Raw genomic sequence first — 19552 nt, 5'->3', positions numbered from 1 at the left:
GAAGAGGGAGCAAACAGATAGATAGATGAACAAAGGAAAATAGGTGATGAGAAGGAACTCATAGAAAGTTGAAAACACAGTCAATTGTTCATTTCAGTTCATGTTCCTTCCACTGTCAATCTGCACCTGTAACCCTGGACGTCTCGTACATCCAGGATGGAATAGGCGTGGCGAGGCCGCAGACCCAGAGACTCATAGACAACGTCGTCTACCTTCATGTTGCCTCCTCCGCAAGACGCACCCATTAGAAACCTGACAGAGAAGCACAACAGACGGGATTCACAACATTGTCATTGGCGAACATACGATACGTCCTTACATAAATCTGTAATGAATATAACTAGAGGTTATATCCTCATGTATGTTAATGGAGCGGACAAAATATTAGGAACACCAGTACACCACTACCACCTCAATAATAAACATGAAGTAGAATTATCACCTTCCTGACAGTGTCAACAAAAACTTGAAAATGTATATATGAGCTTTGTAAATGTAGAATTCATGACAAAGGCTGTTGTATTGGATTGCATTAGATTGCACAGGTGTACTTAATGAAGCGGCTGGTGAGTGTTTATTGTCATGATGTTCCAGGCCGTTCCCCTTTGATATATTAAATAGTACTGCAGGTTTTCTGACAGATGGACCTGCAGTTTGGCCATAGATGATTTGGCCCCTTTGGAGCTCTGCTAGTTGTCTCATGTTGCTTTGAAAGCTAACATATCAAAGTGCTGATTACAAGACCTCTTTTGTTACTGACATATGTTGCAAATTGGCATTCATCACCTTCCTAGTTTTGAAACACCTTAGTGTCTTTTTCCTGTGAGACGTTTACTATTCATTATGCCGTCTATTCCCTGTATAGTAGAAGAATATGCCAACCTATTGTTTATGTATTTATGAATTATTTTATTCAAAAAAGCAAAGTCAGCAGAGATGACGTTCCTTAGAAAAAGCATATTTTTCCATTATTCCATTATTTCTTACCCGGCCTCCTTGGAGCTGAGCATCTTGGCCCAGATGAGGTCTGTATCGATGGGTTCCTCCCTCGGGTTGGTGGAGCTGACCTGCAGCATCAGGGAGTCGCAGGGAGCCCCCGTCAGTGTGGCCAGGCCCTCGATGGCGCGCCCTGCCTGCAGGGCAAAGTAGGAGCCATGGAGTTTGGCCAGGGCCTTCTCAATCAGCGCCACCCATAGCTGCTTCCTCTGGGCCTGGAATGATGGGAAAGAAAAAAAAAGGAAATAGTCATCAATCTAGGTTGAAAGGTTGACATGTAATGGGATGTTCTGTGTGCTGTGGGGCTTGTTTTGAAGTGTTGCCTCTCAAACGTCTGGCTGGAACTCAAATATTTAAAAGGTTTCTGAACATGATAATGTGATAAATGAAAAATGGAATGTCTTATTTATGCATTCTTCTATTATTCCTTGTTATCTTATCATCATTCACATTACAGTTTTTTTTTAATACCGGCATTTCTTACATTCTCAGCCATAATGGAGAAGCAATACACTTTGATCTGGCCTGCCCTACAAAACACCACTTTCTTTCTTGAGGATCTAAGGTGGATGATGCCAGCTAGTCACTACAAGGTTATGTAGGTAAGCTATTAAATCTCTCATGTGTGTGTCTGTGCCTTTTGTTTCCCTGCGTTTTATTTGTTGCATAATGCAATACTTCATTTGTCCTGTAATTGACTGTTGATTAATTAGACCTGCAGGTATATTCCTCCTCTGTAAGGTCCTTTGAGGCACGCAAGATAATGAATGAACTTGAACTTACATTAATAAGATAATAGTAAATTGATTTTGCTGCGACTCTGTGAATGTGACTCCGTGATGCTGAACAAGCACGGAGGAACTTAGATTGATGCTTAGTGTTACAGAGAGTGAGTTTATGTGCTCAGTTGCTTCATGTTCGGCTGCCTTCAAGGGTCACAATATGGTACGAGTGTGACTATATAAAGCATGTCGGAGGGTGAACGCTCTGTGTGCTTCAGTATGTTGCACTGTAGTCTCTATCTTCTATAACCTCTATAAACGGAAAAGGACAAACATTATATGAGCAGGGTAGGGTTTGTTTCCGCTATGCATTGTGCGTCTCTGACATTTGTAGTGAACAAGTGTCCAGGTCTTGTGCAGCCTTCCTCTTTCTAGCTTTCACCGTTCCCCCTCCTGCATTCCCCCCCTGGATCCCTGCCTCTTTCTGACCTGGGAGAAGAGGAGGTAGCCGTAGTCGTCGCAGGGCAGCATGTCGTCCACCAGCACCGTGGTCCACGTCCCGTCTTTGCATAACCGGACCTGGTAGGCTCCCTCTTGGCAGATAGTCCTGGTGATCATCACCCTCTCCACCAGCTCTGGACGCTCCGCCAGCACCGCCAGCGCGCTCAGGAACCTGGAGAGAGATAAAACTCAATGAGTCGGAAAATGAAAAGTCACATCAGCATGGACGGGATGGGTTAATGGAAGGATGTGACTGAGACAAAGCACACAGACAATATATATGAATTAAGCTGTGAAATGAGGGACCAGCTGATTGTGATGGACAGGCGGATGGCTGAATGGACGCCCACTTCCGTCAAAAAGACAGGCAGGTATAAAGAACATTGATTGCCGGACGCAATCAGAAAGAATAATAAAGAAACAGACTGACAAGCAGCCATCAGACTATATATGCGGAATTAAAACATCCTCTGAAAGGTACCTCGAGCAGTTATGAACGTTTTTTTTTTTCTTCTTTCTTTACATAATTTGCTCTCATTGAAAATCAATCACACTTCATGAGTTGAACTTCTATGCCTTCTGGTTACCTCCCCATTACTGTCAGTTCACCCTGCAGCAAAAACAAAACTGGCTCACCTCCCCTTATTAGCTTGCAAGAGAAATTAGGTAATCAGAAATCTGGATTCATCAGAACATGCAAATTCCTCGCACAAGAGCGGCTGGGGACACGTGGATACAACTTAAAAGGAACGTATTTCAAAAGTGAGCATTGGTTCATCTAAAAATATAGGAAGATATTGTATAATACTGATTTACTGGCTGAAAACAGTAGAGATTTAAGAACAAACTCACAAGCTACTTTACTTTTTCATCTACAGATGGAACGAATATGGCTCTCAGTTCGCCAGTCAATGTGTGTTAGCGCGGCAGCTGTTTAAAGACTTCAATTCTTTTGTTTGGGGTTGCTAATGTGTATTATTAAAGTTATATTCCATCTGTTCCAAGTGGCAGCTGAGCGAGGCCGATCAGCTCCTTCAGCCGCTGATGAAGAACCGATCGGCAAAAGGAATCAAATGAAAATCCAATTAGCCGTGTCATAATGTGACTCTAATGTCAGCTTGTGTTGCAGCCCTACTCAAGGACGAGGGTGACTGGCACTTCTTTGCTGTGCTGTCATTGGTTGGCTCGCGGGAGCTAGGTTGTTTGCTGGTTTATTAGGACACGCGTGTGTGTGTGTGTGTGTGTGTGTACGACAGAGAGAGACAGACAGAGAGTGAGAGAGATGCAGCCAAAGAGGGAGAATTTGGGTTACATCCTGTCGAGAGTGAGAGGAATCGGCTCTAGGGAGGGTTATTTTTGATAAGCTGTGTGTGCTGGTGATGAAGCGAAACTTGTGTTGGGACAACTTTTGTGACTGACTGTTCTTTGTTGTGTGCGTATGTATATGTGTGTGCGTGCGGGGAGGAATATAGTGCATGACAACACACACATAGGCACGCACACACACACCCCAAGGGACACACAGAACAAGGGCAGAGAGATAAAGCATGTGTCCAGACCCACATTTCCGTGAATAATCTTCCTGTCAGGTGTATCTGTACATCCGTCCCGACTCTACCCCGCTCTTTCATTTAATGCTTGTCTTCTTCCCAATTTTTCAGTTTCTCACTTTCTCATTTTTTTTTTTTTTACTTACTGTTTTGCTGCCTCTCCGTCACTGTCTCCATCTCTCTCTCTCTTTCAACTAGCTTCAGGCTGCAGTGTTTGTCTCAAGCAGACTCACAGAACTGAAGGGTTTTCTGTTTACCTCTGACCTTCATTTAAACATTTCTTTTCACTTTGGGGATCTTTGGCTATTTTTGTTTGACCTGGCTCATAGCAGCAATCAGGGCAATCGGGGCAAATCTGCTTGTTTTTTTTTTTTCCCACACAAAAGTACTTTCTGTAAATGAAGATTCGCCTCTAGTCTGTTCCAAGTTACTGATTAGTGTCCTTGTGTTCAGCTGACAGCTCACCAGCAGTTTCCCAGCAGGCCTTGCAGAATGTCAGAGGGTCGCGGCGTACGGAAGACGGACCACTTGACGCCCCGGTCTTTGAAGTTGCTGCAGTTGATCTCGTGGGGGCGGAGCCACTTTTTGATACGCTGCTGGACGCTGTCACCCTCGGGGAAGCCCACAGAGCGAGGTCCCGGGGGGAAACTGTCATCCACAAAGTTCACAGCGTTCTTAACAGGGACCAGAGGGAGACAGTGGGGGGAGATGGAGAGTGAAAAAGAGACAAAAGGGTTGAGACAGTTAGACTACTGTGCAAATATTGTCTTCAATGACTGTTGGAGAGAAAACAAGAAGAGAACGATCCTATCTGAATGCCTGAATAGCCATTTTTAAATTGTGCCCAAAGGAGCCGATGAGAACACTAAAAATAAAGTTGTTGTCAAACAGCTAAAGCAAGCTTGAAGGACACTTGAAGCTTATTAACCTCTAATCAGCATTTCGGATATGACATATTTTGCAGGTCGATTATGATTAATACAGGACACTACAGGCCACCCGATTAGCTCTGGATGAACAAGGACAAACTGCTGCCTCCCAAATTTATTCATGTGGCAGCAGGAATTATTTACACTCTTAGTTCGGCATCACACATGTGCACAGCAGGAGACCAAACGTGCCGCCGTGTACCAGCCAGGATACAGGACACATATGCAAAACAGTTTCGAACATTTGAGGCGGAAGACTTTTCTGACATATCCCCTGCAGAGCATGGAGCTTTTTTTTTTTTAAAATGACACACTGGATTTAAACACTAAGAAAAGGCCCCTGAAATGCAGCTGCATCTTTACTGTACACAGAACCCGGACTACACGGATACATTAACGGATCGAGACACCCAATCTGACACACTATCTGCTCATCTAAAACTCTCCTGTACAAACCTGAGAGGGCAAACTGCCACACACGCGACCCTATCCGGTTTCCTATTTGTGGTGTCAGAAGTGGGCTTGGCCAGTCGTGTTGCGAGGCAGGCGAGGAGGGATTGTAATGTGGGGACCCCACAGGTGGCTCGCAGTGAAGTGAATTGATTAGTCGCCATACCCCACAATCCAATTCTGTTGCCTTGATGCGGTGTTAGCTACCGGGCGGAATCGCTTCAACTCTGCCTCACTACCCCGGCCATCCGAGGTCTCCGTGTAGCTTACTGATTCTGTAGTTCACTGGCTTATGTATGACCCTTGCGCTGGCTTTTATTGTATGGGCTTAGATGCCGATGTGGATTTGCTACAGCAGTGGAGGGGAAAACTTCAGCCCTGGACTTCAAACTAATTTATCTCTGTAAAGCCTAGAGAGGAATAACAAAGGCAAGATGTGATCAGTGATCAAGGATTAAGACCTAGGGTTAAAGAGTCAGACTAATTAAGTCCAAATTGTTCCTGCTAGAGCTCAGCTCTGGCTGCTGGCTGCTAGATAGTTACTATAACATCTTTATGAGGCAGGTGTTCATACAGTAAATGTCTTTGAAAAGTATTTTTTTCAGCAGCTCACACATACACATTCTTATTTTTGTCACTTGATTAACTTGTGAGACCGGTATTTTTGGTCCCTACAAAGTTTTTTGGAAACAACACCATGAGTGAGCTCTCAGTCTTGGGTTCCCATGAAGATAGAAAAATGCACAGACACACACACACACACACACACACACACACACACACACACACACACACACACACAGTTGAACAGTGATTGAGCAGTGATCAGCCTGTGTCTTAACAAGCACACAAATACTTTTTTAAGCTGGATAATATGAATCTAAAATATTACACAAACATCACCATTTGGTTAAGAGGTTGAATTTAAAAAATGTTAGGCTAGTTGTATTTGACAGATAATAAATTACTATGCTGAGATGCTTGCCAACAAGCATCCGACATACTGTACATCAAAATCACTCTATTGTTTTAATTTGGTCTGCAAGTTGTGATCATGATTCAACCCAAACACAGTCATAAATTTGTTTCATTTTGCTTCAAATTGGGCATCTATTTCAGTGCATACCAACTGTTAATGCAATATTATACATATGTGTGGTTTCATATTCTGTGTTTAAAGAATAAAGGAAGTGTTTTAAGACTTATATTTCCTATTTGGAAGGTACGGACTAATTTCCAGAAAGAGTTCTCCATCACTCTCTTCAACCTGCAGGTTAAAAGGAGCTTAAGTTGATAAATAAATCAGGAGCGCCTAATGATTTTAGCACATGGTACGGTGCATCCCAGTGTGTGCTTGGAAATTCATGAACACATTTCAGAGGATTGTCATTGCAAGAGATGTTAATCAGTAGGGTGGTCTGCTGCAGTCTGCCCATTTGGCAAGGTGCTGTATATGCGACAGCACCTAGCCTATTCACATCTGGAGCGTACAGTGTTCTTTAAGCATAATGTTTTTTTTTATTCTCAAGAGCATTTACAGTCATATAAAACTCAAGGTCATGCTACTCCATTCTAGAGAATGATGGGTGATTGGAATCAAAATCAATAAGCTACTTCAACCTAAAGGCAGAAGCAAATCCCTAATAAACAGAGAATGTTTATAAAACACATTGAACCTTGAAGTCTTATCAGTTGCCTGCATTGTAATAAGATATAACTTTAGCACCCAGAGTGGAAACACTTATGAACTGTGTGAGGAGTGTAAGTAGACATTTCCTGTTGTTCAGGTTGCGATGTTGTGACGTCTGCCAGCGTAAGTCTAGCTGACTGCCCTCATCGAGTCAGCCTGCTGCTGTCTCTGATTCTATCACTGGCCGCATGCCAGCACGCAAACCCTAGACTGCAATTCAGTGCTAAGCTAAGAAAACCTGCTGCTTTCCCGCCATCTCCCGGAAGACACAGAACTGGCAGGCATACAAGGTCTTTTTGAAGGTAGTAAGGCTTGTAGCTAAATATTTACATGTTACAAACAACCTATTTATCTCCACAAATGTGGTGACAAGGAACTATAGAGCTGGATTTCACAGTGCCACACTTATTAAACCCAAAACAAAAGCGTCCCAGAACAGCCTGGCACGTACAATTCTGTCACACAGGCAGTGAAAACCTGTCACTGCAGGCAGTCAGAACTAACATTCCAACATGGAAACCAAAACCCTAGATAAAATCCAAAGTGTGGAAAAAATTTAGTAACAAGTGGTTTGAAGAGTGGTGCAAAGGGGGGAAAATAAAACAAATGTGAGTCAGTCTGTTGCCATGGAGCATCTCTCTGTTCCTCCCTAGAGGGTGACATGGAACGGGAACAGAGGAACCAGTTCCAGCCATGCTGGGTTTTACAGTTCACAAGCGGCGCCGATGGCTGTTAGTAGCATTTACTCGTTTGGCACAGTGAGTAAGTGGACACGCTCTGGGGCACTGGCATCAAGCGCACACCTCTCGCTCTCAAAACAAATCAAGGAGAGTAGAAAAGCAAAGAGAAACAAACTGCACTCAGGTGAGGGGAGAATAGTTTTTGCACCATTTAGAAGTCCAGCTCCAGTTCTGGTATTTGTTGGTTGCTGCGATCTGAACAAACTCTCTCAGTAACTTCGACAGTACATTCCATCAGCAACACCTTCTGTTATGATCCAACAAGTCTAGAAAAACCATCTAAACCGGACAAACAGAAACATGCGGTCTGAAACTTCCACAGAACTCGTGTGGTAAGACTGCCCGCATGCTTTGTAACCGAGTAAACCGAAAGCTTTTATCATTATTCACTTTTCACCACTGTTGTTTTTGGTGCTTGTTAATGTCTTGACAGAGATGGATTAAGACTGGCGTCACTTGCTCACGAATTTCACCACCCCTTCATCTCTCTGACCCCTAAAACTGAGCTGCTGTAGTTGATGCTGTTAGTGATTACATTCACTATAGGGAAGCAAATCATTTCTGCTCTGCTCTCTAGCTGTGCTGCTAAAAATAGGCCAGCCCCGTGTTCACCTTAGCACGTACTCACACACACACACACATAGCCAGCCAGTCACACATTGACTGCTACACAGGAGAATTGAGAGCAGCCGTGTGGAGAGGGTGGGATGGGGGTGGAAGAGAGGGTGCGGTGGGTGGCAAGGGAGAAGCATATTTTGAGATATTAGCAAAGAGCAGGGGAAAAAAAAAAAACACAGGATGAGCGTGAAGATAGATGTGATGGAGGGAGAGCGGATAAAAAGGAGATGAAGAGGGTAAAGTACTTTGAAGAGCGTAGAGGGGCAGAGTTTGAGAGAGGGAGGCCTAAAATATTTGTAGGAGAAAAGGGAAGATGATAAAAGAAAGACAGCTTAAATGTCGATCTTAAAGTAGGAAAAGAGGAGGGGAAGGTGGGGATGAGGGATCTCCGATATCCTTCCTTCCTACTGAGCCAACTTCCCTCCCACGCTCCCAGCAGTGAGCCCTGTGACTTTCAAAGAAGCCATTAATAATGCATTTTAAAGCTTACTTCATGCTATTGTAAACATGGCATGATAGGTGCCATGGTAGTGTAGGTAGTTGGGCTCACATCAGATATCCAAATAAATTGCCTGCACCCAAAATTACGTAAATCTCAACAGTTCTGGGTTGCAAGGTAATACATATTTCTTGAGGTTTAATTGGTCCGATCAGGTTTGTCTTATTAGCATAGGTGCTAACAGTTGTAACACGGTCTCAAATGAACCCTTCTGACAACCCAAGTAGCATATCCATGACAACGTAATACAGGCTTATCAAAAGGTTCGGCACTGCTTAGACAAAGTGAGTATGACATGTTGTGTCATAAAGGATGTCACGTTTTTAACTATAGTTGCGATGGAAGATGTCTTCGGGTCTCCATGCAGCCATGACACTGTGAATCGGACCGATCGGGGCTCGTCAGTGACAAAACTGACCTCAAAGTCTTCTTGATCTTTGAACAGCAAAAGCTGAAGCGCTGGAGCAGGTAAAAATGCATCATTATATTAGGTTGTTATGACAACAGACAAGCCTGTAATTACTAAAGCATAATTAGGTTTTTCTCTTTTAAGGAAAAAAAAAACTTAATGATTAACCTTTTGCCATCTAGCATTTAAGTAGCTTAATGAAATTAATGTTTCAGGGTATATATTGATGAAAAGGGAGCTTTTGCTGTCTGTTTCATAAGTACCAGAATTCTGATCATTTAAATAAGTTGGCAAAATTGACTAAGGGAAGCTCCCTTTAAAAAGAAATTTCATTTAGAATGATCAAAATAATTTTTATCACACACAGATAGGTCCAATCATAATATAACATAACATATATTTCATTAAGCAGTCTAATATCTTCCTAAATAAGAACTGGAGACAGGAAATGAAGAGCCTGGCTTAAATTGAGCTGTCAGCAATAATAACAAAAGACAACACCCAAGCAGAGTCTATTCAAAAACAAACAATAAAACTGGATTCATTAAAGCCCCCCAGTTCTGGAGTTACAGTCCTGAAACGGAGAATTTCTGAATTTTGTGAAGTTACTTCTCTGTGACTGAGGGCAGGCTGTAGCTGGATATAAAAAGAGATAGAGAGAGAGAGAGAAACACTGTATCTGCAGCTCATTTAGGTAGCCAAGATTCACCCGCTGGTCGTTTAAAACTCAGCTAACGAAGCAAGTGCAAACAGAGGCAATGACAAAGCCTATTAGCATTTCTCTGAAATTAGAGAGATTGAAGGAACGGGAACAATGCCAGAGCCATAACAAAAAGAGGAATAACAATGAGGAAACTGTGCGCTGAAAGCCAATGTGCACCCTGTGACACATTACACCATGAAGTTAGCAGACTATGATTTCTCAAAGGAGTCAAGGAAAACTCAACAAAAAATTGCGACATGAGATTAACTCAGTTGCTGGACAACAAATGACCATGTCAGTTGCTGGTGGATGGAAACTTGGATGAGGCTTTACTGGTTTATCCTTTTAAGATGATGCAAATTCAATACAATGGTAACAGCAGCAAGGTCTTATAAAGTGGTAAAAAATCCAAGTAGTGTAAATCATCTCACCACAGATAGCCCCAAGCCCTTATAATTTACTAATGACAAACAAAGTGACTCTGCATCCTGATGATCCTCTAACTTTTGAGCCATGATGAGTCATGAAAGTGTTAATGCTTTTTCTTGTGTTTTCCAGCTACCACTAATTGTTCTCTTACCTCTCTGCAAAAGCTGACAATGTTCTCCCAGAGCTCCTTGGCCTCACCCTCGTCATTTCGTCGACGGGCCTCTACATGCATGCTTTCTCTCCTCTTCAGAGGCTTAACAACCTTGCGAAGGGTGAGGTACTGCTGGGGTGTGTGGCACGCTGCACAGTTCTTGGCCTTTGTGTCGTTAAGCAGCGTACATGCTGGGCAACTCCACTGTCCTATCCTCTCCTGAAGGCTAGATGAGGTGGAGGAGGAACTAGAAGAAGCGATAGCAGAAGAGGAGGAGGAGAAACCTCGGGCCTGTTTCCGTGTTTTATGACCCGAGGAGGATGAAGAGGAGGAGGAAGGTGTACAGGAGCATGTCGTGCCGGGCCCCAGTGGGAGGCCACATTGCGGGCAGCAGCGGGGCAGGGGCGCTTGCTGCTCCTGAAAGCCGTGCAGTTTGGAGGAACCGCAGGCCGAGCACTTGGGTGCACCAGTAGGGTTGCGCAGGGTGCACTTGGAGCAGGCCCAGGTGCTAAAGTCCGGGCTAGAGGGGCTGGCTGGGGTGAAGCGTACCGTCTCACAGCCTACCAGGTCGATGAGGTCAGTACCAACCCGCGATGATCGGCAGGCCTCACACTTGGAAGAGCTACCTGGGTTGGGCAAGGAGCAGCTAGGGCACTTCCAGGTGGGGGCTGCTGAGGAAGCAACAGGGAGGTGGGGGTTCAATGGGTGATGTTGGGGGTCTTCTTCCTCCAAGATACTGAGGCGCTTACTAGGGTATGAGGGTTCCTGGGGTTGGGCATGTTTGGGCTTGGCTGGTCGCTGTGGGCCGGGCTGGGGTGGCACGCTGGCAGTTGAAGGGGAAGTGGGACTGGGAGTGTTGGTGCCTGGGTTTGGTGGGCGCCCTGGAGGGGGCACCTCTCTCCTGCTGCGTGGTACAGGGTTATTCTGGAGGGAGGAAAAAGAAGTGAAAGGGGAGGAGAGGGACTGTGAGGACACATGGGGAGGTTCTTGAGGATCACATGGAGGTGGTGGGGGAGAGTCATCCGTTAGGTCTATGAGTAGCGGGGCAGCCCCTGATGTGTGCACAGGAAACCCCAGCACAGGTGTGCGCACCTCAGGCACCACCAGTGCCTCGGGGGGGATTTTAGGCAATGACAGTTTCCTGGGTCCACCACAGGCTGAGCATGACAGTGCCACTGGTGTGTTGTGAAGTGTGCAGCGAGGGCAAGCCCAGCCCGAGTGCTGCACCTCCAGGCCGCACACCTCTCCATTGCTTTCTGACCGTCGCAGCACTTCCTCCTTAACCGGATGCTGTCCATGAGGTTCTAGTAGCACCGTGGGGGTGATGGTAGGTGTTGGGGGTTCGGTAGGAGCAGGTGGGAGGCCGTTGGCAGTGGCGGCGATGGTGGTGGTCGGGGGTGTGTGAGTGGCAGGGGATGGTCCGAAGCCACAGACGGAGCAGGCTCCAGATCCCTGGGGGTTGTTGAGGGTACAACGGGGGCAGGCCCAGCGGTGCTCCTCGGTGCTGCTCAGCCGCAGGATCTGGTTAAGGTCGGGTTTTTGTCGAGGTGCCTCACAGATGGAACAGCGAGGTGCCGCGCCGGCATTTAAGAAGGTGCAGCGTCCACATGACCACTCACTGCCTCGTACTGCTGCTGCCATGGAGCCAGGAGAGTGAGAGTGGCTGGAAAACAGTAAGCAATGAGTCAAAACAAACTCAAGGAATAAATCTGTCAATTATACATTCTACAATATTGCTGTGACTGCCTAGCAATAATAGATACCTGTTAAGTATGCAACTGTTCAATAATTTGAGCTACTTCAGTCAGTTATATTCTGAGCAATGTTTAATCAAAGTGGTGAAACAAATCGGAGGAAAGGATAAGACAGAAGCAAGATCGGGTCAGAAAGAGTGAGAGAAGATAAATTATAAAAAAAGCCAGAGAATGAATACATGCTTCCAGTCAACTCAGGGTGATTATCTAAAGGAAAAGAGGACTGCAAAAACATCTGCAAGGGGAGGAGAGACAGACAGAATGAGAAAAGAAAAATAGAGTGTGAGAGGGAAAGATTAGCTAGTGCAGGGGAAAAATCAAATCTCCCTCCTGGGGGCACTGAGGGCAGTAAATCCATACACAATGGCCACATGATTAGAGCCAGGAAGACAGCACATAGAGAGGAGGAGCCAAAGGAGGGGAAGAAGGGAGAGGAGGCTGCTATTCCATCAGAATACTGAGGAAAGCGTTTTTAGAGTCCTCCTGATGGACACTTATTAGAATAGAAAAAACACACGGGGTTTTTTCCACTTTCTATTAGCACCTCTCTCTCCTGTTACCCGGTGAATGTTAATGCAGGCTAGACGGATACAACTTAAGGTCATGTCAATCCCATGCCCAAATGAATTCCGAATGCCAGAGGCTATTAATTCTGGCAGCACATATGACTTTGACATATCTCACTGGCCTGGATTTAAAGAAATTTAAAAACCCTGACTTTCAACACCTTCAACTGGTCTTCAACAGTGCAAACAGTACAGAGAGAGAAATGTGAGGAAAGAGGGAAGAGAATCAATTTTTGACCATTTTGAATCTGACGCACAGGCAGCAATTCATCTATCTAGTCAGGCTACTTAGCTGAACAACAAACAAATATAACCTAAAGCAGTCTGTGGTTTTGGAATCGACTTGTACGTACAATTCATCCTGTGTGCCTGCAGTTCAGTCAATCTCACTTATTGATAGCGGGTTTATTAGGGCTTTTTGGGGGGGCAGCACGGTTGGATACCTCCAGAGTGCAAGGGGGGTTTGGAGTGGGATGGCCCTGAGGGACGGACACGGTTGCTGTCTTGACAAACCCATAAATGTCACTGTCACTCAAGCTGCTCATGTGTGAACAGCAACACAGAAAAGGTAATGTGGGAACTGTATGGTAGCGGAGGGAAAGGTGCTAAGAGCGAGGATACCGCGCTGCTCTTCACATTGATCCCAGTGGCAAAGATGTTGCCCACAAAATGACCACAGAGCTTAAGGATTTGGTTACATCTATTATATTATGGTTGTAGAACCGAGCCCCTGTTTTCTTTCTGAGCAGTGTAAGGTTGCATTGATTAAAGCTTTATGAGGAAGCATTGGTTTGTGGCTATTTCTAAAAAGTCCCGGTGGAAACAGCCTATTTTGTTATGAAAAATATATTCTTATTATCTTTTTTGTTTTCACATTAGGGCATGGAGGAAAAACAATGTGATATTTTTATGCCACTGATGGGAATATAGAGGAGTCTTGTAAGTATGACTGCTGGCTGATGAGCTTAGGTCCTGCTCTTCTCCACTGCAGCACCATGTGTCCTAGCCAGCTAATTGTCCTTAGTTCAACTCCATTAAACCTTTTCAAACCAGGCGAATCCTCAGAACCCAGGGGAACCTTTTACATCCAACCTCTCCTTCCTAGCACACTGTCCTCTCCTCTTGTCAGCTCTGCTCCCTAAGGTAAGGAGGGAAAATGACAGCGGGGAGGGATACTAATGTGTCTCTTCGGGTGTCTTCATGTGTGTAGGTCCTTGCCGCTGGCTGGTGTTTGCTTGCGTGTATGCAGGCATGTAGCTATATTTATTTGTAGATATAGCATAGTTGCTTGTTTTTATTGTCTATCTTCATTTGTGCCTTAGTTTCTGTGCACCCTCAGCCCCAGGACAGAAAAAAGTATGGAAGGAGAAGTCTCAGTGCTTTGTGTCAGGAGCCATTAGCACTGCATTCATGCTCCTGGGCTGAAGTCAGCGCTCCAACATAAACCAGCCCCCCCTGAGTGAGGAGGAAACTCAGCCTTCCAGTGATAACAGTAAGAAAAAAATAGGAAAACAATTTTTGTTAAGACATACAAACGCTGAGAAACAGCACTTTGCCCTTTGTTTTACTTTTCATCTCATAGTGTTATATATCATATCCTATTGGTAGCTATGAAATATTAAGAGGTCATGACCTTAAACATTACACAGAAGGGCCATGACTGAGTAAGGATTTTAAAATGCAACTTCTCTAGCTTGTAAAATTATTTGCCTAAATCTTAAGTTCTGAAAATATTCTATCTATCCCCAAATAACCCATGCTGCGTCCTTAGACTGCAACACATTCTCCACCCCCTCAGCAGTTTAGTTAAATGTGGTTGAATTAAGTGGCAGCCCCATGCTAGCATTGATGGCACATGTTCACACCATGCCTAGCTCTCCAAAGGCTTGCCTATCTGAGGGCCGCGACAGCGATGATGACGACGACGACAACAACAAGTGTCAACACCTCATGTTTGATGACAGGTTCTTCCCTGTGGCCATTTTCATAACTGTCAGGTCTCTTTCATCTTCGGCGAGAGAGCAAAGTCATGGTGTCAGCCACATGGAGAGTTTGTCAAAGCAATTGATTTGGCTCTCGCTGGAGCACGGGGGATTGCAGATTCATTATGTTTCTGTCTGCAGCAGCCGTCACAGGAGCTTCACATCAAAATAATCAGCCTCTCAAATAATAAGCTAGATATTAAAAATGATCTCATTATTATCTGTTGTAAGCATTACACCTATCAAATATAAGATATGATTAACAACTACAGCCACAATCCCAGCCCTCATTAAAAGGATGCACTGTGAATGCATCATGAGTGCACATGCACACACACACACACACCTTTGTACAGTACATGCCTGCAGCAGACGATGAACCACTATAGCCTGTGATCCCTGGACCCGACTTAAAAGGATGCTTTCCGTGTACATGCTCCACAGGAGTGCGCACGAACACACATAGGCACACAGACGCACGCACACACACCTTTTGTCCTTGGCCCTGTGTTCAGTGGAGCTGCTCTAAAAGTGCCCACTTCAGCTCCTCAGTGTCGCAGACCTGGGCGGGTAGCCAATAGCTTACAGTGGAGAGAGGGAGAGAGGGAGAGAGGGAGAGAGAGAAAGAGAGAGAGAGAGACAGAGAGCTCACCTCTAGAAATCCCATCTCTTTGCAATGAGGTTCTCAATGCAGCCTGCTGCCCATAAAGTAACTGTTCCTGGCCTAAATTCACTTAAGTAAGAGACCCCTCACCAATTTTCCAAAGCTTCACTGGGTCTAAGACAGTCATAGAGCACTTAAGTAGACTATTACCACGAGTGTGAGCTCTAAACCTGTAACATCATGGTGGTGTGAAAAAAAGTCAAATTAACTGACACAACTGAGATGTCAGCAAGAAAGTCTTTAGTCTCCACAGAAAAAGTACCTACTAGAAGCAGACAGAGTAGAGAGGAATACGATCCCGGGCTTTTAGAACTGCTAAGGCTAGAGTAATTCTACAAAAGCCATACTCATAGCGTGTATGCCACCTATGGCTGGCTGCTTGGATTCATTCCACATACTGAACTCTGTTACGAGATCAAGTGAGCCGAGTCTCGCCAGCGTCTCCCTGCCTCGCTGCGGGACATTTGGCCTTTGTGCGACAGTCATTAGCGCTGCCTTTCCAAGGTTGGCCCTGAGCCTAGAGCCTGAAGGGAAAGTGAGGTACCCTCCTTGGCCATCAGGGGCAGAGTTTATTCATTCAGCACAGAAACAAGCACCGAGCCGAAACTGAGTGTTATCAGATTAGCAGTCGCTATGGTTCCTTATACACGGCTATACTTCAATGTTTCCTTGATATATAAACACGACAATAACTGATTCAATGTACATATTCAACTGCTTCTTCACTCATTAGTATCATAATTTTGTAAGCGTCTTCAGAGGACATTTTTTTACTGTATTTGATTAGCTGTACTGTATTTAATGCACAAAAGTGTCTAGTCTAAAAACAAAAAAGATGATTAATTATGTACAAAAGCACAATGCAACGCTCTTAATTCTTTATTAACAATTCAAACATTTTACTGACTGTCAAACGGATCAACCCTCCACATCAGACTGAGCTTAAAAATAAAAAGGAGTCAGTCAGCACCTCAGAGATATTATATAAGAGATAGCCTGTCAGTCAGTGTCACACGTTTTCATGACAGTTCATTTTGCGACAAGCTGTAAAAATTTTGCAACGCAGCGTTTCTCGAAGCCTTCACTGTAAAAACTAGTAGCCACATAGAATGCCTTGATTTTGACATTTTGTTTACTCGTACACTTGTTCTCCATTGGATAGATAAACAGGATTAAATTACAATTTCACGCTTCTTATTTTACAGGATGTACATGCCATGTGTATCTGAGAGGAACATACCAACTTAACTTCCTGCTAGGAGACAAAAACAGACCAAAAACTGACTGGAAATGTAATGTGTAGCTTGTACAAATTACAGTTTGACTGTGTACCTTGTACTGTGGGTTGAATACAGTACATGCCAAGACAAACCACAAGGAAAAAGGTGTGTGTTTGTATGACTAAAAGTATTTTCCAAGTGAATTCAACATAGCTCAGTGACTCAGCAGTGGCAGGATGTGAGGAAGTGAATTTGCCTCTATGCTGTGCTCTAGTTAATAATGTAGCCCAATCCATACAGTGCAGGGTCAAGCCTGTCAGTAGACCTTTTATATCTCCTTGACAGGGAATTATACTGCAACTGCTTACAGCTACTGCTTGGACTATCACACACCCTGATGACAGAAGACAAATACTGTAAAAAAACATTCAAAAAATGTGGAAAACAAATAATTAAAGACCTCATGCAATACTGTCACATTGAAATTTAAGAAACAATGTCAAATAGCACAAAGCAGTGCTGAAACAAGTGGCTAATTAATTAAGCATTCAGATTATACCCTAATCAGTTTTTAACTGGCTATAGCTTCTATGTTACGTTTTAGATCATTAACAATTAAATATCTGAGGTTTCCTTGGATGCAGGTGGAAACTATATTAAGACTTTCATATGGGGTCAATTAAGCCTCATAAATTATCAATAGGGTAATCAATAAGAGAAATAATCAGACCCATATTATGCTGCCTTCATTCTGAAAGTGCAGCACATACATTTTCATCCAGTAATCCTTGCTAGCCTAAGTGTTACCTTTACAATGTTTTTATAATGAGTGTGGGCCCAAATTAATTAATGGATTGATGTTTGCGAGAGAAGAATGGCTGTGATTCATTTCCTTCCCACAACCGCACCTACAGTGTAGGCTACTTTACACAGTGAGCATGTCTGTGAATATCTATCGCTCCCTCTTAGATTTCACTCCTGCTACACTGTATCTCTCAGTCAGATATTACTATTATGTTTTATAGATGCCAAACCTACCTACTTTCCCCCACAGGAATGGACAGTTTCATCTCACCTCATATTAAATATGCTAATCTTGTTCTGTTAATAATGTATTTGATTTGTTACTTCTTGCATGCAACAATCATCTCTTTCAATGTGAACGTTCTCTTAAGTTATCTGAACTTCTTGATAACCAGCTTTGTGATATCAGATGCCTGGGATTACTAATAGGCTGTGTGAGCTAGCTTGCTGTGACTGTGTTGAACTCACATTTTTAAGACAAGCTCCAGATGTAGCCCTCCTCACTCAAACATACTTAAATAAAGTGAGTCACTCTCCTGGTAAACATTTACAGGCGCACTTCAGTGTGAATGCAGGCAGAGAACTGTAGATACTGTGGTAGCTTATAAAATCTTTATGGTAAGAAAAATGTCTTAGTTATTGTGCACTTTGACGATGAAACTGTTTAATCACAGCAACCTTAGAAGTGACAGGGATATAGGGAGTGATTTTCATAACTACCAGCTGCAAGGGCATTACCTTGGGTTTTCAAAGCACTGGCATTACCGCTTGTGCTTTTTATGTTTTCTTCCACTATAACACTACCGGCAGACAGAATGATGATGCCAACTGAGCAGTGATTCTTGTTGAACAGAGCACAGCTTGTTATTAAAAAATGAGACTTATCAGAGGCCAATATGCCCTTGGATAAGACAAGCTGTAAAAAAAAAAAAAAGGATAATGAATATTGAAACATTCTGCTGCATCTGAACACACCCAGAAAACTCCAGTGACAGGGGATTAGATCAGCACTTTCACAAATTCTTTACTGCACTTGAGAAAACCAACCGAGAATTTATTTTACCCCTTTAGTAATGAATGCAGTCTGCGGCAGTTTTTTTTTTTACTGGCAAAAAAAAGTTTTGTTTATCACACCATTGTGGGGTTTTTCTTGCTTACGAGATCAGAGCAACCTTTTTACTTGGAGGTAATTTTCCCCTAGCAAGCATTGCTTCCTGTCTATCAGAGGTGCTGATGAGTCAAGGTCCTGAGGATTAACTTTAAGAGCCTCCTTACCTGCCAGGTAATATGTTGTGGCATGAATATGAGTGATTACTCTACTCTGAGCCACTACTGACTGCTACTTATCTGAGGCGAGTTTCTAGATTCCAGATTTAAGAGACAGATAAAAGAGTTTATACTCTGACACACTGCGTCTTGTGACGTGATACAAGGGACTGGTGACAGTGAAGCTTTAGTCACAGCGGAAAAAATACAACAAGATAACTGGGGAGGTTTTAGATGAAATGACATTGAGCAGGACACTTTTTAATGAGAGGGACTTTTCAGCACAGGATATGAAGACTAGGAATAGGTTTAGAAAATGTTATGGTGTTGGTGGTGGCACATAGACTAAATAAAACTGAACTGAAAATGAAACAAAAGGTCCTTTGAAAATGTGTCCTTAGGCCAATACATTCCTCTAATAAACATCACAGAGTCTATATACTAAGGGCATTTTCAAAACTCAACAATTATTCCCCTCTTATGAGAAAGAGCATAGGGTGTGACACTTTAGAAACAAGGATGGCGTTGTTTAAATGTTATGTGTCAGGGAAATGTTATGCTCTGTGCTTTTTATGACGTGATGTTCAAGGCAGTTCGTTGCTGTTTTTATGTAAGCCTGACCCAGAAGATCACACATCTCATGATCTTATAACCTCATAACCCAGAACCATCATCAAAGTAAGATAAGAACAAACAAATTTTAATCCTGTAAAGAGACTGAAGATGCAAAAAAAAAAAAAAAAAAATGCAAATACTGGTCAAGAAAGGGCAATAACAGTAGCTTCTGACCTCTAGTTGCGACCCCAGTGAATATTTCAAGACCACTGCTCATTTTTGAAGAGTGAATCTGTCAGCGGTGGAGACAGCTTCAGACATTTGAATCTTTAAACAGAGGAAACTGTCTGACTG

General features: G+C 43.6%; 1 protein-coding gene across 3 annotated transcripts in view; it reads right to left on the bottom strand.

Moving 5' to 3' along the window:
* Positions 1-19552, bottom strand: part of capn15 (calpain 15) — a 42172-nt gene that overhangs the window by 11605 nt on the left and 11015 nt on the right. For all 3 annotated transcript variants that reach the window (XM_044337185.1, XM_044337184.1, XM_044337183.1), the window contains exons 2-6: positions 10388-12050; positions 4235-4443; positions 2208-2391; positions 988-1211; positions 127-252 (exon numbers count right to left, since the gene is read on the bottom strand). In XM_044337185.1, the coding sequence (XP_044193120.1) occupies positions 127-252; positions 988-1211; positions 2208-2391; positions 4235-4443; positions 10388-12028 (2384 nt within the window). In that variant the 5' untranslated portion in view covers positions 12029-12050. The remainder of the gene's footprint in view (positions 1-126; positions 253-987; positions 1212-2207; positions 2392-4234; positions 4444-10387; positions 12051-19552) is intronic.

Source organism: Thunnus albacares, chromosome 20 (assembly GCF_914725855.1).
Source record: "Thunnus albacares chromosome 20, fThuAlb1.1, whole genome shotgun sequence".
Classification (NCBI taxonomy): Eukaryota; Metazoa; Chordata; class Actinopteri; order Scombriformes; family Scombridae; genus Thunnus; species Thunnus albacares.
This window is presented reverse-complemented; position numbering and strand designations above follow the sequence as displayed.